This window comes from Panthera onca, chromosome B2 (genome assembly GCF_046562875.1).
Source record: "Panthera onca isolate mPanOnc1 chromosome B2, mPanOnc1 haplotype 2, whole genome shotgun sequence".
Classification (NCBI taxonomy): Eukaryota; Metazoa; Chordata; class Mammalia; order Carnivora; family Felidae; genus Panthera; species Panthera onca.
This window is the reverse complement of record NC_138343.1, coordinates 11,742,197-11,767,032: the sequence shown is the minus strand read 5'-3', so window position 1 is coordinate 11,767,032 and position 24,836 is coordinate 11,742,197. Positions and strand designations below refer to the sequence as shown.

The window sequence follows — 24,836 nt, the reverse complement described above, 5'->3', positions numbered from 1 at the left end:
AGAAAAAAATCCGTAACTGTGTATGGGGCTGGTTAATTGAGCTTATTGTGGGGATCATTTTGCAATGTACAGAAGTCACCCCCTTTTTTATTTTATTTTATTTTTTAAATGTTTATTTTTGAGATGCGCGTGCGCGCGCGCACACACACACACACACACACAGTGCAAGCAGGGGAGGGGCAGAGAGAGAGAGAGTGGGAGACACAGAGCCTGAAGCAGGCTTCAGGCTCCGAGCTATCAGCACAGAGCCTGACGCGGGGCTTGAACTCCCAAACCTCGAGATCATGACCGGAGCCGAAGTTGGACACTTAACTGACTGAGCCGCCCAGGCACCCCCCTCCCACCACCTCCCTGTATGGTAGCCGCCTCTCATCCACAGTTTCAGTTACCTGCAGTCGATCACAGTGCTAAAGTAGATACATGATCCTCTTTCTGAGGCCGGGAGGGCAGTAGCAGCCATGTGCTGCTGTCACAGCGCCTACGTCATTCCCTCAGCGCATCTCATCACGTAGGCATTTTATCATCTCACGTCATCACAAGAAGAAGCATGGGTACAGCACAGTGAGGTATTTTGGGAAAGAGAAAGGTCATATTTACATAATTTTTATTAGAGTACAGTATACTGTTGTGATGGTTCTATTTTATTGTTAGTTATTCTTGTTAACCTCTAACTATGCCTAATAGAGAAGTTAAACTTACTCGTAAGAATGTGCATGTAGGAAAAAACACAGCATATACAAAGTTTGGCACTCTCTGAGGTTCCAGGCTTCCTGGGAGCGTCTTGGAACAGATCCCTGAGGGATAAGGGAGGACTACGTCATACTCTATCAAATCATTAGCTGTGCATCTAAAACTAATGTAGTATATGTTGATCAGTTCTGAATTGTTTTAATGTTTGGGGGAACACATATGACTGCCAAACTAATTACACACCAAAAATCTCACCGTTGCACGTGGACTTGAGAAAGCCACTTTTAGAAATCTTGGCGGAATAATAAGTATGTGAGTAGAGGAAACTGAGACAAGGGAAAAAAAATTATAAGGGTATAATTATAAGGTATGACCTGAAATGTTTAGCTAGTCATTTCCATTGGCCAGGTTTTTTATGTTATGTTATTTTATTTTACTTACTTAGTTTTCATTTTTTATGGAAGTGTAATTACGTTCATAGTGATTTGACAACTCTGTTGGCCAAGTCTTTTAGATGATTGCCCAGCAGTTAACATGCACAAAGGCTTGATACAGTGGTTTGTAAATCTGTTTGCACCGTTAGCAAAAATAAATGGGATGTCTTCCTAACAGTAGCTAACACATCTATCACTGATCATGTCACAGACTTTGTGTGCCTTTCTCTACACACTTATAGGAACCCTATGTACAGGTAGTAACTAAATAAAGCAAAACAAAATTAAGCTCTTTCCCCAAGAACTTCAGTTAGTGATTCCAAAAGCAGGGCCCCCTCTAAACAGCCCTGGTTAAAAAGAGGCAAACGATGGAGACCTTGTAAAAATGTTTGTAAGTCTGGGGAACTCTCCCTTTCTGGAAACTACTATGGGAAAGGATAGGAATGTCGTCTCTCTCACTGTTTTAGTCATTGTCTTATTGCAGAGCATTGCACACAAAATTAGTATTAGGAACTATCTGTACTTTAAGGATGGGTTTTATGAAATGACCAATGTTATTTTTTAACTTTTAAGTGATACTATAAAAATAACATAAGTATAATATAAAAGTAATATATGAATAGAAATAATATAACACAAATATAAAATAATATAAAATTAATAAATTTTTAAATGATGACAGCCATCCTTTCACCTAGGAAAATGCTACCAAAGACAGTATATGAGAGAATACTAACTGGCTATATTCTTAATGAAGTGTATGAAATATTTGTAAATGGGTGTATTTGGTGTAAAGGAGTTTAAATTGTTTAAGTATTTAGAATCCTAACTACTTTATTTGAAAAAAAAAAAACCCACAAAATTTAGTTTGTAAACTCAGAGATAAACAGGATGCGATGCCCATTTTCCTATTTTTGCCACACCTTTTTGAAAATCATTCATTAAAACATTTGATCAACCCTGAGGTATGTCATTGTGAAATCCCAAACCGTTGGGGACAAAGACCCCGCAAACTTCCTCCAGAAAGGAAAACAAAGACTGCATCAAGGGATGAAAAATCAGAGAATCAGAACGGCTTTGGACCTCTCAACAGTAACCTAGGAAGCTAGAACACAGTGGAGGAATGGCTTGCAAATTCTGAGGAAAACTTCCATCCCAGAATCCTACGCTCAGCCAAACCTCCGAAGTGTGAAGGCAAAATCAAGGTATTTTCAGACTTGCAGGTTCTCCACAAAAATTGTCCTTTCGCGTACCTCGTTTTCAGAAGAAAATGCTCTGAAACTAAGAAGACAGTTAAGAAAGTACACCAAGAAAGAGGAGGGTATAGAATCGGAAAAGCAGGTGTTACTAGGTAAGAACGAGTGGGGAGAAGGCCCTGGGGTGAAAGGGAAGGCAGATCTCTGGTCCCAGAGGCACCGTGGGCCTACTGAGCTCTCATGCACTTGGAGTGATTCTCCAGAAGAGATGCCTCTGAGAAGAAAGATGTAATAGCATTCCAGACGTGTTTGCCTCAACTGAAAGGAGACTTGTACAACTGGGAGAAGAGTTTGGAGGTGAATAGCTTTTAAGTATGTAGAGAAAACTGGGAAGCTGAACAACATAGCTGCAGGGAAACAGGTTGTGAAAAAAGAAAATGGAGAACAATTTTAGGATACGTTGTGACTCAGCTGTGAATAGTCATAAACGGGTTGACCCCGATGCTTGGTCACATAGAAATTGTGACACAACAGTACTGGGCAAAAGGAAGTGTTCATGTGTCTGGTGGTGGGGATTGGGCAAAACCTCTTGGTTTTGGTGGGAACTCAGTGGATAATGCCTGGAACCGAAGAGAAACAAGACACACAGAGATGGAAGCATGTTATGTACAGATGAGGAGATAATTACTGAAAGAAACAGCTAAAATCATGGAAATCGGTTGATTCTCAAGGCAAAAATGGAAGGGGGCAGCCTCATAGAACTATTGTAGAGCTATTTAAATTCTGTGCATGTCTAAAGAGTTAAACTTTAAAAAGGGAAAAGTAAGGGGATAATTCAAATGAGGAAAAAAAACCAAGATGAGTTCTACTTCCTATTATAAAGGAACTCAAGAAAGAATACTACCAAATTATTACAAAACAAGGAATTAAGATTCACCTCGAGTGTCATTTGCTAAAACAGATCATTAAAAAGAGAAGGTCATGGAATTCCATATTCCTCCCACTTTTTCTTTCCACCCACCCTCACACCTGGTCAGATGATTGTGTTTATCCTCTATAAGCCGGAGGTTATAGGGGACCTCATCTTGGGGTTCTTCTGCATGAATTGGAGGTCTAGACAGTCTGGAGACCAAGTCTGAGCCTCATCATCTGACCTAGTCTCTTGATTGCCCAGCTGTGTGTCTGGCTTCTCTCTGCTTCTCATCTGATTCTTAGAACATCTTATGTCTGACCAGTTTGCCATAGATCCCCTCTTCTGTTGGCTTCCTGGTTCAAATCCATCTGTCTGTCCACCTGGCTCTGACTCATTCCTTACCCTGACCTTGCTGTCTCCATTTCCTGTCCTATCCATTTCCTCAGCCTGATTCCTAATTCCTGGCCTCATGAAAACTTGGCTAAATCCACTTTGAAAAACCAAGGCGAATGGAACTGCCTGGGAAGAATTTGGAGAATCTGTTGCTCTGTTCTTTCTTCATTCTTGAGAGCCAGGATAGCAGCTGAGGCCACATGTGGGGAGGGATGTGTGTGTGTGTGTGTGTGTGTGTGTTGGGAGAAGAAAGCATAGCCATCTTGGACCCCATCATTCTCCCTGGGAATATACCATGTATATTTTGGATACCTTTCTCTTTTTTATTCTCTCTTTTATTTGTTCTTCCATTTCTCTTAGAAACTGTTCTAAAATTTTAAACCCAGAGGCATCTTTCCAGCTTCCTTGCCTGGGTTGTGTTTTGATCTCTTCAGAGGCTGTGACAAGACTCCAGTCCATGGTGATTTTACGCGAAGTGACATCTGATTTGTTTTCAGACTGCATTCCACACCAGTCAGCCTGGCCCTGCAGTGTGTGGGCTAACTCCTGTTGTCTCTCAACATATGGAGCGCTATTAGATAGTGTGAGTTTGAGTCTTGTCAGGGAGGCCGATTAAGCCCCAGTCGGGGACAGCCATCCTAAGTGTGAAATGTAACAGGCCTTCCTGAAATGGCGCTGTGAGCCTCTGGAGGTGGTGGGTGCCTTTCTGTTGGGGCATCGGGAACTTGCTAACAAAGCAAACACGTTTTTTTTTTCCCTTAGCATGGGCTAGGTCTATGGTGTAACATTTGGCAAGTTGAGTAACAGAGAACATAGATAACCGTGAACAGATGGACGCCTATTAAAAGATTTGAGGGGTTTTACCATCTCTCAAATGGCCTTCACCCTCCTACAGGATACCCAGTTCCCTTGCACGATTACGTAAAGGGTTCAATTAAATTGCTTCTTTTTTTTTTTTTTTTTCATATTGCAGTAGAAGCGAAAGCTCTGACGTTAAGAGGAAAAGAATAGATGAGAAACTTCTAATTTTGAATCCCCTTGGGATTAGATGCTGATTTCAGCCGTGCAGAGAACACTGCCCCATATTTTGAAAGCATAGCTGCTGGCAGTTTCAGAGGAGATGACTTTCCAAAATAGGCAGTGAACCCCCCCCCCCCATCCGTATCTGATGACCATCTAACGTGTGGATGCAGAAGTACAGAGCTACCCACATGTTTTGATAAGTCTAACCTTGCTCTTGAAAATGGCAGTGACATGTCATCATTATGAAATACAAAACACACAAAAAAATGCATTAGTTGGTTGTTTGCAGAAATAGAAAACATTACCTGTCTTAGAGAAATAGTATTTACTCACCCTCTGGGGCAGCCCTGTCTCCTCTATGGGAGCACGTCTATCTTCTTTGGCTTAAGATGATGCTTAGAAAGTTCTCAAGAGTGAGAGCTACAGACGCTGATTAAGATGGGGTGTGTCTTACTTTCTCTGGGGCAGCAGCCTGAATTTGCCAAAAGCAGTCGTAGGTTGACATGGCGGGAGCTATGGTATCTCTAAGCTGGATCTCATGAACTTGGCCAAATTAGATTGGGTTCCATTCCTCAGCGGTTGCCTTCATAACGTTACATTGTAGGGCCAGCAGTTTTAAGGTACTCACCTGTGCGCACTCAGGATAGCTCTCTAAGAAGTGTTTGGACGCAGAAAAGCTAGATTCCCAACAGGCCCGCTCTCATCCTCAATCCCTTATCCAGCGTCAAACCCAATTTATCCCAGCAGAGACTGCCGGGGAACCGAAGCTTCCTGTCTCCAGAAACCACTCCACCTAAAACTAAACTTTGTCCAAAAATAATCAGCAGCAAAACGAAATATACACTGTTAATATTTCAAATTAAAAATTTCCACCATTCGGAATAATTGTAACCTAAAGTAATCCAGCGGCAGACACACTGAAGGTGGTAGTAAGTAGAAGACAGTTAGCCCTTCGAGATGAAAACCCAGTCACCTGCTAAGTGATATGGTTTCATAAACTCAATTCATAAACAGCTCAGCTGTTTGGCTTAAAGTAATTGAGTAGGTAAACAAGAATTACCAGTGGGTTTAGTGTCCCCTGGAGAGTTATACTTTCACAGAAAGAAACCATTGGAAATAGTTAAAATATGCTCCTACCACTTAGTAGGATAAGAGTTGGCAATATTAATTGTGAGATATATGTTCACGGGCTTTTAGTTTATGCTAGACATAGATTGTATCATAGCACAAGGAAGCATCCAAGGAGATACTTGTTAATGGTGTAGGGAGTGATTTTTTTTTGTGTATTGCATATGGAGCTTATAAAGTCATTGAATCGAATAGAAACCAAGATCAATATAATTTGGGTTTTTTGGGTTTTTTTTTTTTTGTTCCAAGGTTTACGTTTTTTGGAGTTTCACATATTTTCCTGATGTATAGAAATATTCTCTAGGTAATGAAAGCCATTCCGAGTAATTTCTATTTTCCCTGTTGCTGCCGTTAAATTTAATGGTGTCAGCTTGCTAATCCTCCCTGACATTCACACGGACTCCATTTGTGCCTGTGTTTTTCTAGAATGGCAGAGATGCAAGGACTGATGGAGAGGCTGGAACGGGTGGTCGGCCGACTGGAGTCGCTGTCTGCAGAGTCACACCGGCCTCCTGGGGACTGTGAGGGACTTAATGGTGTCAGTAGAGGTAGGGACACCAACTGTTGTCATTACTTAATGTTCTCCCCATCACTTAGTTCTCAGGAAATATTTTTATCACCCTTTCTTCAGCTTTCGTACTCCTTCCTTCCTTCCTTCCTTCCTTCCTTCCTTCCTTCCTTCCTTTATTTGTTTTGTTTACTTTTTTTGAGATGCAGCGGGGAGGGGGAGATAGAATCCCAAGCAGCTTCCTCACTTTCAGCGCACAACCTGAGGCGGGGCTCAAACCCACGAACTGTGAGATCATGACCTGAGCCCAAATCAAGCATTAGACTCCTAACCAACTGAGCCACCCAGGCGCCCCCATACTCCTTCCTTTGTACGTGATCATGATATTCACCAGATGCAAGCCATCCCTGAAGAAGGGAAAGGAAATAAAGTTTCAACCCACAATCTGCAAAAATTACCAGTATCTGTGCCTATTAAGAGTATAATCTATGTGCCAAATGTCGTTATTCGTTTGCTCTAGTGTTTATACTGTTGTTCCACATTCCGCAGTGGCTATACATATATTACCTGAGTACTTTTATCAAAGAGAAATTAATGTTCTCGATTACAGTGTCAATTGGAAGGAATTATCATTCTGTAGATTTGAATTTTAAAGAGAACAAGTCATTAAATTTAAGAACTGCAGTTTTGAAGGAAGTGAGTCTGACGGGAAGCCAAACGTTGGTTCCAAGTAACATGATCACGTCTCATTGTGTCACCTGTGCCTGTTCCTAACCAAATATGCCTTTAAAGTCATATGCTAATGCCACTTAAAAAAAAAGATTTTAAATATATGATCAAACATAAAAAGTTAACAACATAACATAAAAGTTAGCTAGAAGAATACCATATAAGGCAAACTCTCTAAGTATCGACAGTAATTTTTCCAGTTCCTTCTTGTCTGAGGTCGTAGATTTAGGAAATAAAAATACAGGACACCCAGTTAAATTTGAATTTCAGATGAACTACTTTTTTGGGGGGGGTATAAGTATGTTCCACATATTGCCTGGGATATACTGCATGGTACACACTTAACTCTAAAAATTTATTCATTATTTATTTGAAATTCCAATGTAACTCGGGGATCTGTATCTCATCTGGCAACTCTATTCTTGTCTCAAGTACATTTCCTCCTTATCTGACCCATTTTGAATCCTATCAGGCTTTGGGGACCGAGAAAAGCCTAGGGGAATGGGGGCTTCAAAAAAAAAAAAAAAGCTTTCACTAGGCAAGATCCACATTGGTGCTTCTAGAATTTCAGGAGTATTTGGGGGCTGTGCCTTGTATCGGATGCCTTAGGACAAAAATTACTGCATGAACACAAATGCACAGACTGGTTTTTCCCCCCTGAACATAATGAAAATTAAAATGTTTTGAATGAATTGAAAGGGGATGTTCTTTAAAGGGAGGCTGCCAGGGGCCTGTAAATTTCTTCCACATCAACTGAAACACATCTATGATTTCATTCTGAGCCTCTCTTTGTTAACTGTATAATTGGTGTAGGAGATTCAGTAAACCTCATTTGTAAGGAAATATTTTCATGTTCGCTTCAATAACTTGGGTTTCCTTATGTCTTTGACATCAGGAGATCAAAAGACATTTCTGTACGATTGCTGCCCACAAATAGAAAGCCTGTAGATACATAAAATATAAGTAAAATCCAACTCTCAGAACACTGTGTAGCATTGTTGAATAAAGGGGGGAAAAACTCAATAATTTGAACCTCACTTGGCTTGAAGAGGTACTAGACTGCACTTTGTATTTTCTTTGTTACAACAGTAATTTTCAGGGAAACTTAATAAACTAAACAAAATTGGAAGGTGTATAATTAAATTACTTAAGTATTTAAACAGATATTTTCTAATACAGAAAATTGTTCCAAACCAGTTATTAGAATGAGGTCTTGTAAAACAACTTACCCAGCGGTTTATTATCCTACTAGGAATGCAGTAGGGTCATTGGTAAGCAGGATAATTAGTAAAATATCTGAATGATAACCATCCTTAAAACATTTTACAACCCTAAACAGCATCGCTTTCATTTCTTCTTAATTTAGTAAGCTTTGATGGTTTTCTAAATTCTATTTTTAACAAATCCTTAAGGACACCCTCTCACCTGAAATATAAAACATCGTTATTATGGTGATGTTATAACTGAAGTTAAAAATTTTTTTTTGATTTAGAAAGAAACTTTTAGGAGCGCCTGGACGGCTCAGTTGGTTAAGGATCCAACTTCAGCTCAGGTCATGATCTCACAGTTTGTGAGTTCAAGCCCCACATCAGGCTCTGTGCTGACAGCTTGGAGCCTGGAGCCTGCTTTGGACTCTCTGCCCCTCCTCTGCTCTCTCTCTCTCTCTCTCTCTCTCTCTCTCTCTCTAAAATAAATAAACACTAAAAAATCTAAAAAGAAATAAAAAGAAATTTTTAGATGGAACCCTGTCCACTACATCTGTAATATGCAGAAGTCAGCGAACTGCCTTCTTATGATACAGGTGCTATGTTGTGTTTTATGGTGGTTTTTTCCCCCTGACGATCAGGTAAGTTTGGTTCAACAGTTGAAGAAGTATTTTTGCGCACACACCAAGTAATGAGTACTTTGTTATATACGAGGAAATCTAAGATGGATTATATGCAGAATCCTCCAGAATCTTTGGTCTCCATGCTTTGCTATTCAGGGCCACAACTGCTTTGATTAAGGGATGCTCACAAGATGCAGGCTGGGAAGAAAGACAGGTCATTAAGGGCTGCCCAGAGGAGGTGTGAACAGAGCTAAGTGATGAAAGGGAAATAGGAAAATAATTTCCTTTCATAACCGTTCCTTCTGCTGTGTAGAGTCCTTTGTCTCATGTCTCAAACTCTCTAACTTTAAATACATCGCAGACACCTCTCAGGTGTCTCCCACAGCAACAAACGGGTTTATCTGCTTCCAAATGGACCCCTAAGGAATCTGTGGGCTTGCCCCCCTTTTATATTCCAGAAGTTGGTATGTACTGTATTTTGAACTTTAAGGTTCAGCTTCAATAGCCTGCTTAGAAGTTAGACTGTAGGTGCACAGCACTGTAAGCAGCTGTTTTCATCACCTTCTGGGCCTGTGGAAATGGGCATCTGGGAAAGGAAGGAAGCTTTATCCTACAGCTTTATGAGCATGGCTACTAATGTACAGTTTGAGAAAGGGAATCCTAGGTTTTGGTTTGGATTTTAATTGCCTGTAGGGTTGAGTTTTTCAATATTAGGGACATGAAATCTGGGACTAAGACACAATTTTTCTGTTAAAAAGCAGGGAAAGAGATACAGAGCACTCCAGGTTGGGCCGTTGTCGCTTGGGTTTTTATGGTAATTTGTCAGATCAAAACTTAACGTGAGTTAGCTCAGCAGACCTTTTCATGCCTCCCAACTCTGCCTCCCTCCCCCAGGAAGTGAGGACAGGATGGAACAGAATGTGTGACATTGGCATTGTTTTCCTACTTACCAGAGTTTGTTATTGCCTTGTAATTGTCCTGGGTAATCTTGGTAACTGTGTGCAAGGTCTCACAGCACCTGGGCAGATCAGTGTAGTAGAAAGTACACTTGGCTTATGTCAGTTCTTGGATCTGCCTCTTATTTGACTATAGTTTTGGTCAAGTCATGTGCTCCGATTACATCTCCATTTCCTCAACCAGGAAAACTATGATGGTGGTACTTAACCTCGTGAGTTTGGGGAAGAAACAAATTCGAATGTAGGTGAAAGTGCTTACTCAAATAGGAGAGCATTGTGTTTTCTTGAGCCATTGAAAAACGTTTCAGGAATACTGACCGATTGAATGACTGCCTGGGTGAAAAGAATGAGAATGGGATGGGTGATATTAAGCTTCCATAGGGCCTCTGGCAAAGCAGTATCAGCTTTTCATTAGACTCCTGGGGACTGGGGCACCTGGGTGGCTCAGTCATTTGAGCTTCCTACTTCAGCACAGATCATGACCTCAACAGTTCATGGGTTCCAGTCCCGCGTCGGGTTCTGTGCTGACAGCTCAGAGCCTGCAGCCTGCTTCAGATTCTGTCTCCCTCTCTGTCTGCCTCTCCCCTGCTTGCACTCCATCTCTCTCTCTCTCTCTCAAAAATAAATAAAAACATTAAAAAAAAAAAAAAACCTCTCAGAGACTGACAAAATGTGATTCTTCCAAAGGTGTGGCACCCTCCGTGGAAGCCTTTGATAAGCTGATGAACAGCATGGTGGCAGAGTTTTTACAGAAGAGTAGGATCCTTGCTGGCGATGTGGAGACTCACGTGAGTACTTTTCTCTCTTTGTCTCTGTGGAGGAGATGACTACTATTTAAAAAACAAACAAACAAACAAACAAACACCCCAGAAATGACAAGGGTGGGTGAGGATATGGGGAGACTGGGGTCCTTGTTCACTGCTGCTGGCAATGCAGAATGATGTAGCCAGTGTCGAATCCTGAAAGCAGGATCCTGAAGAGCTATTTGTGTACCCACGTTCCCAGCAGCATGATGCACCAATAGCCAAAAGGTGGCAGCCACCGTGTGTGTGTGGACAGATGAAAGGGCAAACACAATGTGGTCTATGCGTCCAAGGGAATATTATTCAGCCTTAAAAAGGATGGAAATTCTGACATGCGCTACAACATGGTCGCACCTTGAGGATATTTCGTTAAGGGAAATAAGTCAGTTACAAAATGACAAGGACTGTATGATTCTACTTACGTGAGGTGTCTCTGAATCCATTGAGCTGAGGGAGGTACCTAGAGTAGCCAACCAGACTCACAGATACAGAAAGTAGAATGCCGGCTGCTCGGGGCTGGCGGGAGAGAGAAGCGGGAACTTGTTTAATGGGTATAGCGTCTTAGTCTTGCAATGAAAGCTGAACTCCAGAGAAAGTTCTGGAGATCTGTTGCAGGACGATGTGAACATACTTAACAGTACTGAGATGTACACTTAAAGATAGTGAAGAGGGTACCATGTGTATTTTACCACAGTGGAAAAGTGCAGCCTGAGGAAGAAGCAAAATCATAGAATTTTTTTTTTCTTTTTTTTTTTTTTAATTTTTTTTAACGTTTATTTATTTTTGAGACAGAGAGAGACAGAGCATGAACGGGGGAGGGGCAGAGAGAAAGGGAGACACAGAATCGGAAGCAGGCTCCAGGCTCTGAGCCGTCAGCCCAGAGCCCGACGTGGGGATCGAACTCACTGACCGCGAGATCGTGACCCGAGCTGAAGTCGGACGCTTAACCCACTGAGCCACCCAGGCGCCCCGCAAAATCATAGAATTTGGTAATCCTTGGATTGATAAAGACCTTTAATGATATCTGGGCCAGACTTCCAGTTTTAGACACTTTGGATACATTTAAAAATGTTTAGGGTCACCTGGGTGGTTCGGTTCGTTGAGCGTCTGGCTCTTGGTTTCGGCTCAGGTCATGATCCCAGGGTCGTGGGATCGAGACCCGTGTTGGGCTCTGCGCGGAGTGTGGAGTCTGCTTGAGAGTCTCTCTTTTCGTCTGCCCTTCTGGCTCTCTCTCTCTCTCTCTCAAAAATAGAAAAATTTAAAAAAATGTTTAGCATCCTCCTTGACACTAGTCATTATTTGCATGCATTTAGTGAAAATCTAATGTCATAGCCAAACCAATTAAAAAACCTAGGAGAAATTTATCTGCAGGTTCTTGTTTTTTCATTTGCCTTTGTTTCTCACAGAGGATTAAATTCCAAATCCATCTGGTCATGGATTTCTCAGCGATGGCAAAACCATTTTCAGTGTCGATTCACAGAAAATCTCATTCTTGAATAAAGCTGAGGTTTGCGGTTAAAAAAAAAAAAGAAGCAAACATAAAAAGGGATTCATTCTCTCTTACTTGTCCCCCAATGAGACATTATATGCAGCACCCAACCCCAGTCTTCCAGGTGATCTGGTGGCTCAGGTGATACCAGAGACTCCAGGATTGTAATTAAATAGGTGCCTGTCTCCTCCCGTTTGCAATGCGTTTGTTCGTCACGTCTAAGAAAAAGGAAGATTCGTCTCATGGCCTCCATTTTTATTAAAATCCCTATTGAAACGCCTCTTGGCAGAAGAGGGGAAACTCTGCTGTCCATGGGTTCTAGAAAAGTCCGTGCAATGAGACGTGTTCACTTCCAGTGGATCCCGGAGCTCAGTGATTACTCGGGTCTGTTCTTGAGCTTAATGTGCTTGTTCTCGAGAAACCTTGTATGCAGTAAGACAGTGGCTGGACTGCTTCTGTTTGAGGCACGACAGCACCTGAAAACTAACACGCAAAATGGAATAGTCCTGCCACTACTAAGAGATTCTGAAGAAACTGACAAACATTTGTTGTCTTAAACTCTATTACAAGAATTACTGGATCATTATGGTTCCTATCAGTTAACATTGACATTGTACTTGTGAGGTGGAGAGTACATTGTAACTGTCATTAGCAATATCTCACAAAATTAGATATAGAAGTGTTGTACTGGAGCACTGAATTTGCCCTTAAAGAAAACACGCCGTGTTTGCATAGCAAGTAAGTCTCTTCAAATTCCATAGTAAACAGTTCCTTTCAATTCTTTTCAGAACAAAGCAAGTTCTAAATAAAGTGCAGCCCGATTTATATCACGTTTTTTCTCCTCTCCACTCGTCAGCCTGAAAACAATATGACTCAACTGGAGGACAGTTCTCAATAATGGGTGCAGAATGCTTAAAGAAAGGCATGTTTTTCACTAACAAGTTTTTTGAAAAATGAAAGAAGGAGAGAAAGAAGGAAGAAAAGAGAGGGGAGGGGGAGAAGAGAAAAAGAGGCAGAGAAAACCTTGTCATCTCAAAGTTTAGACTCTGCTTCTACAACACAAAGGAAGTACAGACAGCTATTGTCCATCTGCCCATGACTTTAATACACTGAGAAGGCGGTTTATTTTCTCTCTTATAGAACCATGTGTCAGTGACATTAAGCTTGCAGCTGCTGCCTCTCACATAAGCCAGAAGTGGGGGTTGAACATTGTTCCAAGAACACACCTGTTGCCTAGAAGAAGAAAAAAAAAAACCCTCACATACCTGATTGTACAGTATGGAAATCTGAGAATGACACAAATGTGCATCATGTTAAATCCTATCCGTGTATTTAAAAGCTGTTTCACAGATACTAATAATGAATAAGGGCAGCCAAGCTATGATTTAACGTCTGCTTCGATGTGTTGGCTGCTGGCTGGGCTTTAATTTACTGATCACTCAATAGTCCATTGACAGACCAGACCACAAAAAAGAGGAACTAATAGCTACAATTAGGAAGCCCTGTTGAACCAAAGAATATAACAGGTTTAGAAAAGATTAGATCTTGTAAAGCCTTCTTGTGTGCAACATAAACCCAAGGGCTTATTTAAACTAGTCTTCAACCCAGGAACACTGGCGAAGCTTGCACCCCTTTTAAGAAAGAATCAACAGTGCCTAATTTTATAATAGCTATTTAGATTAAATATAGTCTTCGATGTCAAAGGAAAGGATCCCCCAGAAACTGGGTGTATGTAATACCGAGCTCTTGGCCAGGCATCATTTATCCTTAACTGGACTTACGTGATTGTTTTTCACAAAGCTGGCCTGCTGTCATTCACGGTCAATGGACCCAATCTCAGGCTCTTTCTAAATGATTTGACAATCGCAAAACGACTATGAATCACATAGCTCCTCTCAACGCAAACCCTTTTTGGAGATTTATAGAATTTACATTTTAAAAATGTCTCTGGAAGTCTGGAACCATTTATTTTCTGTTCTTGATTAAAATGGATAAGAAAGAAACACTCTTTTATTCATTGTTTCGTAAAAATGAGAGAACCATACTTTGAATCCAAGGGGAATACAATTCAGTTAAGAAGTGCAGCACACTTAAGCATAGTGTGATTAAGTCACAGTGCACCGTGTTATGACCTTGACTTCCCTGCCTTTGTAAAGGACGAACATTTTTAGACAGTTATGATAGGGGCACTCCTGATGGGTCACAATCACTCTAGATGTTTCTAGTCTTTGTTATTTATTTAAATCTTCTCCAAAATGTTTTGTTTGTCTTCATGCTATGTTCAAAGAGCGGCTGACTAGGACTAGCAGGTTGTATTTGCATTTTAGAGCTGGCTCGACTTTTTACAGTGTAACCTTGAGCTGGTCCCTTACCCTCCCCAGTGATGAGGCTGGACGACCTCCCTCCCAAGGGCCTTCCCTTTCTCACAGCCCGATGGAGCGACTCCCCCCTGTGTCAGCATTAAAGCATGAGGGAGGGGCTGATGGGTTTCCACACAGGGCTTGCGATAGGGCGTTGTCACCCTTATAAACGTATCTTGAGTCATGCCAGGGAAAGTACCTCAATCATCTGGACATCCCATACAAGCAGAAGGAAACACAACAGAAAAAGGACACAGCCAACACTACAGACAAAATATCATCCTGCTTTACTGTGATAGAGAAGAAAATCAGACTCCTTCATTTCAAGAGACCTTGAGGCCCTGTGAGTCTGTCCTTTTTGGTCTTAAAGGTTGTCCCTTATTCCTTTACATGGACCTTTTCTCTGGAATAATTAATAACTCTGTCTCTGGAATGAATCACACAAATGCGTGTGCATATTAAGTCTACTCATTGCATCCATATCTTCCTTTGACTTTAGAAAATATTCATGGGTAAATCACACTCATTTAAAAAGTGACCATTTGCATTTTTGATGCTTTATAATGGGGGTCTATATAGGAACTCTCCTGCCCTTGCCATAAAAAAATCCTCCAAAGCACAAGTTTGGGGTTGAGTCAACCAAGCAGCCCATTCTACATAGATCCCCCTCATCCTCTCCTGGTCGTCTTCCGCCAAGTTATTTCTCTCATTGACTTCTAGTTTCCTGCTCATTGCTTTATTTTAAACATTTATTTTTACTGTAACAAGATATAGAGTACTTTAGCAACGTCAAGCCCAAAGGATCTGTAGGTCTTTGAGATTCTCCACGTGGCAGAGATACAGAAAATGACTTGTATAAAGAATTCTATCCTGGGGTGCCTTGGGTGGCTCAGTCGGTTAAGCGTCCGACTCTGGATTTCCACTCAGGTCATGGTCTCACGGTTCGTGAGTTCAAGCCCAGGCTCTGCTCTGGCAGTATGGAGGCTGCTTGGGATTCTCTCTCTGCCCCTCCCCAGCTTGCTCTCTCTCTCTCAAAGTGAATAAATAAATTAAAAAAAAAAAAAAAAAAGATTCTGCCCCTACATTTCATACAGACTTCGAGTTGGGATTTTTCTTTCTTACTGTCTTAGCCAGTTATGATGGTTGGAATTTTTAGAGAAGGAGATACCTTCATATCATCCGTTCTAATATATATCCCCTTTTCCTTTTCTTTCTCCCTCTGTCTCTTTTTTCCTTCCTTCCTTCTTTCCTTCCTTCCTTCCCCCTCTCTCCCTCCACTCCTTCCTTCCCTCATCTCTCCCTCCCTCCTTTCCTTTCCTTCCCTCTTCCCTCCCTCCCTCCCTCCTTCCCTCCCTCCTTTCCTTCCTTACTCCCTCTCTCCCTGCATCCCTTCCTTCCTTCCTTCCTTCTCTTTTGAGAGAGGAAAACACACACTAGAGAGGTTAGGTGACATCGGTGTTGGGTTGCATGATGGACCGTGGCTTGGTTCAGAGCCAGAGTCTGGTCTCTACAGTTCCCAGTCGCCATTGGGTGGGGAGATGCCTGCCTTTGACCCTGTGGGCAGCTGTGTCCCCCGTCACCTTTGTGGGGAACTGGATCCCTAGTGAGAAGCAAGTGGCACTTACCTGCCTCCTTCCTCCCACCCTCTGCAGTCCGTAGTGGTTCCCGACCCCCCCTACCCAGTTTCCACAGTATGAGGAAAGTTCATTAGGACCGCTGACTCAGACGAGGAGTAAGGAGAGTGTGGAACATCACCTCTGCTCGTGTGTGAAGTATGTCCTCAGAGCAGTGCTGAGTGAGGCGACAGGGAAGTTGGTGGCCTTCGGGACAGATGCACCGTCTCCCTCATGGGTCTTGGTTTCTGCCCCATCACACCCGCCTTGTCCCAGCCTGGTTATCACTCACTGTGCTGTTGGTGCCAAAGTTGCAGAGTTCCAGAAGGTCACAGATATCAGTTTCTGTCATCGTTTCTTCCCAAGAATGTGGAGAATTTTTATTCTCGGCATTGGACACGTACTTTGCTACCCAGCATCTGCTCTGACGCAAGGCTCACTCCTGCTACGTCACTAGCCTTAGTGGGACATCCCTGAGACTGCTTTTTAACTTAAGGGCGTTTGTGTTTAGGACATATAATCCCCAACTCTTCCCTTGAAAGTTCTAGTCTGATACCACATTTAGAGCTTTGGAGACCAGGTGGACTTAGAATCCAAACATGTCTTGAAGGGCCACCAGGCGTCACTAACCACCAGGATCTCCCCATCTACCAAACATAAAACGGCACCAAAACATTTTGCTGAAGTAATGAATCAGGTGCCGTGATCTTGCAGGTTAAGGCTTTTTCTGCCTTTTTTTTTCCCCCTTCCTGGATAGTAAATTTGCTTTTACCAAACTCATGCCTGAGTGCTTTTTTTTTTTTTCCTTGAAGGAAAACTATGGAGTGCTAGTGTTGGTTATCTGTGTCTGTTCTGTGTTCACTAGCACGAGCAGCAAGGAAAAGCACGGATGCATTCCGACCGTGCCCAGGCCTGCTGTGCTTGGGGTAAGCAGTGTCCCCCACCAGCTGGCACCTGTTGGCCTGTACCTAGGAACAGAGTAGATTACTGAGTCTTACATGAATGGCCTTGCTCTGTGCAAACTCATAGCAAGAATCTACAGTCCAGGCCACGTCAGGAGTTCCCAAGGGTAACCAGCAACTTCTCTCCATACATCTTTCTCCTGGGCCGTAACTCTTTCCGAGGGTTGCTTACCATCCATGTCAGAATTCAGTCATGCTACCCAAGACCGGAAAGTACACGTCCTTGTCCTCACCCTTTTCTTTCCCCCATCCTTCCTTCTTTTCTAAAACGACACCGATAATTGGAACATTTGTTGTTGTTTTCTATCTAGACTTCAGGATAACTTAATTGTCTGCCTGGAGGCTGCGTCAGCCTCTGAAAATTAATACTTTGTCTAAAAGAAATGACCTGATTTCATTTAGCTTATCTTGTTATTTCTATCCATGCACCATCCCCACAAAACACACGCACGCGCCCACTCGCGTGCATATCCACTATTCACCTAAGAATTCTTTGTCATGCCGTATTAGCTACGTGTAAGACAGAGGTCTCCGTCAGATATATGGGATGTCAGGTCCAAGAGTCACTCTGTAAGAAATATGTTTGCAGATTTGTCTGTATGCCTAAGGCAAGTATAAAATACGCTTTCTTGCTTTTAGTGTTAGTATTTAGATTGTTACTCGTTCAATGTATCTATTAGCATACTTAGTATTTAGGTTGTGGTTTACCAATGTAAGTTTTAAAATATGAGAGTTTGTACATTTTATAACACATTACAAGCCAACTCTTTTTAAAATATCAAATATAAGGGGCACCTGGATGGCTCAGTCGGTTGAGCATTCGACTTCGGCTCAGGTCATGATCTTGTGGTCTGTGAGATCGGCCCGTGTCGGACTCTGTGCTGACCGCTCAGAGCCTGGAGCCTGCTTCCGATTCTGTGTCTTCCTCTCTCTCTGCCCCTCCCCCACTCATGCTCTGTCTCTCTCTGTCTCAGAAATAAACATTAAAAAAAATTTTTTTTAAAAAAAAGAAATTCTAAAGGGTTCTGAGCTTTGGGGACTACACATCTTAAACAAAAATGAAACAAAAAACAAAAATTCCAGGGTGGCTCAGTGGGTAAGCGTCAGACTGGCTCAGGTCATGATCTCACAGTTGACAGGCTCGAGCCCCTTGCTGGGCTCTGTGCTGACAGCCCAGAGCCTGGAGCCTGCTTCGGAGTCTGTGTCTCCCTCTCTCTCTGCCCCTCCCCTGCTCACGCTCGGTCTCTCTCTCTCTCTCTGTAAAAAATAAATAAACATTAAAAAAAAATAATAAAAAAATATCAAGTATAAGATGTGTTAGGGATGTAAAAGAAAACAAGGTATTTAATGAATGAATTAATAATTTATCATTCATTAAAGAAGATGTATTACACACACGCACACACACACTCAGCCGTAAAAATGAATTGCCATTTGCAACGATATGGATGAACCTCAAGGGTACAATGGTAAGTGAAACAAGTTAGACAGAAAGACAAATAGCATATGATTTCACTTACACGTGAAATCTGAAAACCAAACAAACCCGACAGAATAGGAGCAGAGTTATAAATGCAGGGAACAAAAGTGGTGGTTGCCAGAGGGGAGGGGAGTGGGGGGGATGGGCCAAATGGGAAGAGGAGTAAGAGGCACAAGCTTCCAGTTATAAAGTAAATAACCTGGGATTGTAATGTACGGCATAGGGAATATAGTCAGTAACATTGTCACAGCTTTATATGGTGACACATGGTAACCAATGTTTTTCAGTGACCATTCCATCCTGTATATCGATATTAAATCACTATGCTGTACACCTGAAACTAATACAGTAGTATATCTCCATTATTCTTTTAAAAAAAAAATAATGATATCACTCATGTGTGTTTGCAATAGAAATCCTCTCCTTTTCAGAAAACACTTTTTTAAAAAAATTTATTTATTTATTTATTTAGAGAGTGAGTGGGTGAGGGGCAGACAGAGGGAGACACAGAATCCAAAGCAGGCTCCAGGCTCTGAGCTGTCAGCACAGAGTCTGACATGGGGCTCGAACTCACAGACCGTGAGATCATGACCTGAGCCAAAGTCGGACACTTAACCGACTGAGCCACCCAGGCACCCCTAAAAGATTTCATTTTTCAGTAATCTCTACACCAATGTGGGGCTCGAACTCACAACCCTGAGATCAAGAGTCGGATGCTCCATTGACTGACCCAGCCAAGCACCCTGGGAAAACACTTTTCTAAGGCACTTGGAACATTGATACTTCACTTTCAATTAATCAGTGTTGTTAAAACTGACTAATATATGGATAAGGTAGTATGGTTTTTTGATAATTTGGGGCTCGCCTGTTGAGTGCTGGGGTCTATCACAAGGTTCCAGAAGTATGCTGTTTCCTCTGACCCTGGGAGCATCTAGCACTGTGCCCATAGTGAGTGGTTAATCAGTGCTTCGTGAACGAATGAATGAAAATGAATGTTTGAGTGAATGAATCAAATCATTAACGAATTAGTGAATCAATGGATAGATGAATGTGCCATAGCCAAAGTTTAAATTAAACAGTATCCTAGACTACCAGTTAAAAAAAATACCAAAGCCAAGTATTAAGTCATGAATTAGCAAGTAAAATATGGAGAAACATAGACTCTGTAGATTTTTGTTTCTCTCTCTCATTCTCTCTCTCTCTCTCTCTCTCTCTCTCTCTCTCTCACACACACACACACACACACACACTCTAAATTTCTCATAGATCTGACAGTTTATCTAGTACCTCCCTCATTCCCTTCATTCTCATTTAAAAAAGCTAAATGAGAATTTTTTAAAATTTATCTAAGGATAGTTGACACACAACATTACATTAGTTTCAGGTATACAATGTAGTGATTCATCATCTCTGCTCATTATGCTGTGCTCATCACAAGTGTAACTACCATCTGTCCCGATACAGTATAATATCATTGACTATATTCCCTGTGTTGTGCTTTTTATTCCTGTGACTTACTCATTCCATGACTGGAATCCTGGATCTCCCACTCCCTTCCCCCATTCTGCCTGATCCGCTCCCCCCTCCCCCCCTGGCTACCATCAGGGTGCTCTCTGTATTTATAGTTCTGGTTCTGCTTTGTTTGTTTCTTTGTTTCTTTGCTTTGTTTTTTTTAGATTCTACATGTGTGAAATCATAGGTATTTGTCTTTCTCAGCATGATTTATGTCACTTGACATAATATCTTCTAGGTCCATCCGTGTCACAAATGGCAAGATCTCATCCTTTTTTATGGCTGTGTAATATCTGTGTGTGTGTGTCCTCTTTATCCATTCACCTATTGATGGACGCAGGTTGCTTCCATATCTTGGTTGTTGTAAATGCTGCAGTAAACATAGGGGTGCATGTATTTTTTGAGTTAGTGTTTTCGTTTTCTTTGGGTAAATACCCAGTAGTGGAATTATTGGATCACATAGCATTTTTATTTTTAATTTTTTGAGGAACCTCTATACTGTTCTCCACAGTGACTGCACCAATTTACGTTCCCACCAACAGTACACAGGGTCCCTTTTCCCCACATCCTCGCCAACACTTGTTATTTCTTGTCTTTTTGATTTTAGCCATTCTGACAGATGTAAGATCTAAATGAGAGTTTATAAGGATGTGAAAATCCACCAACATATTGACTGATAGTCACTGCCACTAGAAATCCCATGATCTCTATCTGAAACAAGGTATTTTTGTGAGCTTTACTGTAAGTATTTTAAACTGAAGCCCACATTTAAAAAAGGAATTGAATTTTGTTTTCTGTTTGCATTGCGGTTTGACGTGTTACTTTCTCCTTTGACCGTTAACGTTCAAAATGATAGAGATCAGGTGAGAGATAATGTTGGAGTCTGAAGGGGCCAGTTGGGAAATTCAATTCTTGTTTGGAACTTCACTGTGTATTTCCAATAATCAACTTTCTTGGGTTCCAAGAATCTTCAGCTGTATTGTTGTAATTTTAAACAAACATCTGGATGAAAACTAAAAAATTGAGTAGATTGGCTCAATATGTCGAAATACTAACCATCCCAATGTTTTAATGGGGACTCTTACCCCAAAGTTCATTTATATTTTTAAAAAAATTTTTTAATGTTTATTTATTTATTTTTGAGGGAGAAAATGAGCCCAACGGGGGAGGGGCAGAAAGAGAAAGAGAAAGAGGGAGACACAGAATCTGAAGCAGGCTCCAGACTCCGAGCTGTTAGCACAGAGCCCGGCACAGGGCTTGAACCCACAAACCGCGAGATTATGACCTGAGCTCAAGTCGGACGCTTAACCGACTGAGCCATCCAGGCGCCCCCAAAGTTCACTTATAAATTAGTTCTTAGAAATTTGGAAGACATTTTCCCATAGACCTCATGTAAGCAAGGAGGGGTTCAGTTCCAATGAAAAGGTATGGAAGAACCTCGCTGCGTGTATGGTACACAGCCTGCTGAGATCTACAGTCTCTTTGCTAACAGTTTGCCACACGATAAGCACAAATTGTACAACTTTGAAAACTTTGCTAGCAACCCAACAGAGTAATTTTATGTCTGCTAAATCTGGTAATTTAAAAAAAACTAGGACTTGTGCTTTGTAGGTCTGGCTTTTTAATTTCATTTTCCTAGCAAAGCTCTTTTATTTATTTTACGAAAGTATCAGTCTGTGACAGATGAGAAATTAAAAAGAAAAACCTTTAACCAAATGTTTTGTGAGCAGCACTTATGTAATGCAACATGCGAGAAAAAATTCTTCCACTCTGCTTTTAGTTAAGTGAAGCAGGAAAACAGTAACGTTAACTGCAAAGTAGTTATTTATGGTGAATGCTGATTGATGCCTGGACTGTGAGTTTCATTAGAGAAAGACAAGGAGATAGGGATTTCTATGCAAGTTTGTGTACTTTCAACTGGTATTTGGCCTGATTCCTTTCTACTCTTGCCACCAAAGATGGGATTTTTCTTTTTCTTTATATGAGTGTAGAGTTACAGCCCTTTGATACTTAGCATCTATTATAAGGGTAGCTTTGAGATTCACAAGTGGCACAAAAAAGGCAGGAAGAGAAATTTTTTTCTGAGGATAACTGAGCAAAAATTGAGGGAAGAGAGAGTGAAGAGGTGATATATACACTTAAGAAAGATTTGCTTTGTCAAAAGTAAAGTCTGGAAGGATGTTCATTGAATTGCTGACAATGGTCATTTTGGGGGTGGGGCTGTGGGCTTAATGGAAACATTTACTTCCTAAACAGTCATGTCTTTTGAACCTTTTGTATCATGTATGTGCTATGGTTATCATCAAAAGAGGAGGAAAAGGAATGTCTGATTCTGGAAGAAAAACTCTTGGAATCAAGGTATTGCCTAAAAAGGAGTTCGCTGAGCAGGAAAAAACAAGTGAAGAGAAAATACAGGCACTAGGAGGCACTAGGTGGCGCCACTTGGCTGCTGGGCACCCTTGTGGTCAAGAGTCCAGGGTGCCTGGGAATCCCCTGGGAGTGGGGGAACCAGTGTCAGTCAAAGACTTTTTCATGGGTCAAGTGTTCATAGTAAGAGCTCAGTCTAGATGGATTGATATTGACCAGATATGGTTGATGAATGAACACAATCTGGTTCTTAGCTAACTTTTGTGGTTACTGGAGATCGATCTTATTTCCCTGCCTCATTTTCATTTTCCATATCCGTGAGAGAGGCAATTGGAAAGAAGGGGAAAGAGAACGAGCATTTGTTGAGAGACTGCAATGTGCCAGGCACTCTACACAGCTACTGACAAACCTTCCTTGGTCGGTAGGAGAACCTTTAAGACAGAAGACATTCAAGACGAAGAAGCCAAGCTCAGAAAGACTTGCTTGTAGCCGTACATCTAGTAAGGGGTAGAGTTGGATTCTATCTCAAGCCTGTCTGAAGGTCTAAAGCTCATGGTCTCTCCACCACACTGCTTTCCAGTAACTTAGGTCTTTCATTATGAAGCAGTAGTTCCTGAGCTTCTGTTGTACCAAAGAGCCTTCTATGGAGGCACCCACTGGCCTCGTCTTCAAAACATGCCACCTAGTTGGAGACACAAGGCGTGTACACATGCGTAGAAGTTACATAAGAATAGGGCTTAAATAACACAAGTGAGAAGACAGTGCTTAGTGTCACAGTGGCATTCTAGAATAAGGAGAACCTTGTTGTCTCTAGTTTTTGAGACTGGTCTCAGCCACCAAGTACCCTTTCCTTGTGTAGACCCAAGGCTCATTAACCACGAAGCAGTTCTGGCTTACTAAGTCAAAGGATTTGATTTAAACATGTTGATAAAATGCGTTAGATTCCTTAAGTGTTAAAGAAAAAAAAAATTAGAAAATTTGGAGAGGGGCCGATCTGCCAAGTATTTTTTAACCACACAGGGATTGAATTTGAAAATGAAGTTAATTTAGGAGAATGGTTTTGTTCAGAATACAGACTTGTAACAATATTCGTACCTGTCAGGAAAGCAAATGGATTTAAACATACAGTGGTGTTTTTTCCTCCTATTCCCATGCCTTGAGACATACTCATTGTTTTTCTTTCAGATCTTTGGCCTTTTTAAATATAAACTGCAACAGTGAGTTATTTAGAAGAATTTGTTGTTGTTGTTGGGCTTTTTAAAACCACGGCGATTGTTTTTATATTAGATTTTGCTTTTTTCCCCATTTTTAAAAAATTTATTTTTTAATTCACATCCAAGTTAGTTAGCATACAATGATTTCAGGAGTAGATTTCTTAAGCCACTTACCCACTTAGCCCATCCCCCTACCCACAGCAACCCTCTGTTTGTTCTCTATATTTAAGAGTCTCTTATGTTTCACCCCCCTCCCTATTTTTATATTATTTTTGCTTCCCTTCCCTTATGTTCATCTGTTTTGTATCTTAAATTCCTCATATGAGTGAAGTCATATGATATTTGTCTTTCTCTGATGGACTAATTTCACTTAGCATAATACCCTCTAGTTCCATCCACGTAGTTGCAAATGGCAAGATTTCATTCTTTTTGATTCCTGAGTAATACTCCATTGTAAATATATACTGCTTCTTTATCCATTCACCTGTTGGTGGACATTTGGGCTCTTTCCATACTTTGGCTATTGTCGATAGCGCTGCTATAAAAGTCTTCTGCACATTTTATTTTTGTAAACTGCTTGTTTAATTTAGACCGTATCTTCTGATTCTCTTACCATGTCAGTAGGTTGGAGTCTACATTATCATTTTTAGTGACTGCATAATACTTCATTGTGTGGTTACACCATAATTGATTTAAACACTCAAAATTGTATCTCGGTGAAATATAATGTATATATAAGAATGCAGGGCCCAGACTAGGGTGATACAAGTAAGGTCCTTGGGTGTGACCCTGAGAGGGAGCAAGCCTGGGCTTCTCCCCAGTGTCGACCTGGTCCTGTCCCTGCAAGGCTATTTACAGTCATTTTAAAAAGTAGTAACATTTGGGGCACCTGGGTGACTTAGTCAGTTAAGCATCTGACTCTTGATTTCAACTCAGGTCATGATGTCACCATTCATGAGTTCGAGCCCCAAATTGGGCTCTGCACTGACAACGCAGAGCCTGCTTGGGATTCTCTGTCTCCCTCCCTCTTCCCCTCCCTCCTCTCAAAAATAAAGAAACATTAAGAAAAATCAGTGTTTACAATATACTATCTTAAAAAAAAAAAGTAACATTTGACTTGTTTTCAATTTTTTCCCCAATTAGAAACAAAACTTCAGTGGATATCCTTGCACAAACATCATTTTATTATTGTACAATTATTTTCTCAAAGAAAATGCCTACAATTGGAAGTGCTAGGT

The 24,836-nt window shown here is 41.3% G+C and overlaps 1 protein-coding gene across 4 annotated transcripts in view; it reads left to right on the top strand.

The window, feature by feature from the left end:
* CAP2 (cyclase associated actin cytoskeleton regulatory protein 2) overlaps nucleotides 1-24,836 on the top strand; it is a 157,628-nt gene that overhangs the window by 18,920 nt on the left and 113,872 nt on the right. For 3 of the 4 annotated variants that reach the window (XM_060614741.3, XM_060614737.3, XM_060614738.3), the window contains exons 2-3: nucleotides 6,204-6,325; nucleotides 10,486-10,586. In XM_060614741.3, the coding sequence (XP_060470724.3) occupies nucleotides 6,205-6,325; nucleotides 10,486-10,586 (222 nt within the window). In that variant the 5' untranslated portion in view covers nucleotide 6,204. Of the gene's footprint in view, nucleotides 1-2,453; nucleotides 2,476-6,203; nucleotides 6,326-10,485; nucleotides 10,587-24,836 lie in introns of those variants that run through there. The other variant, XM_081795698.1, reaches the window with a different exon arrangement.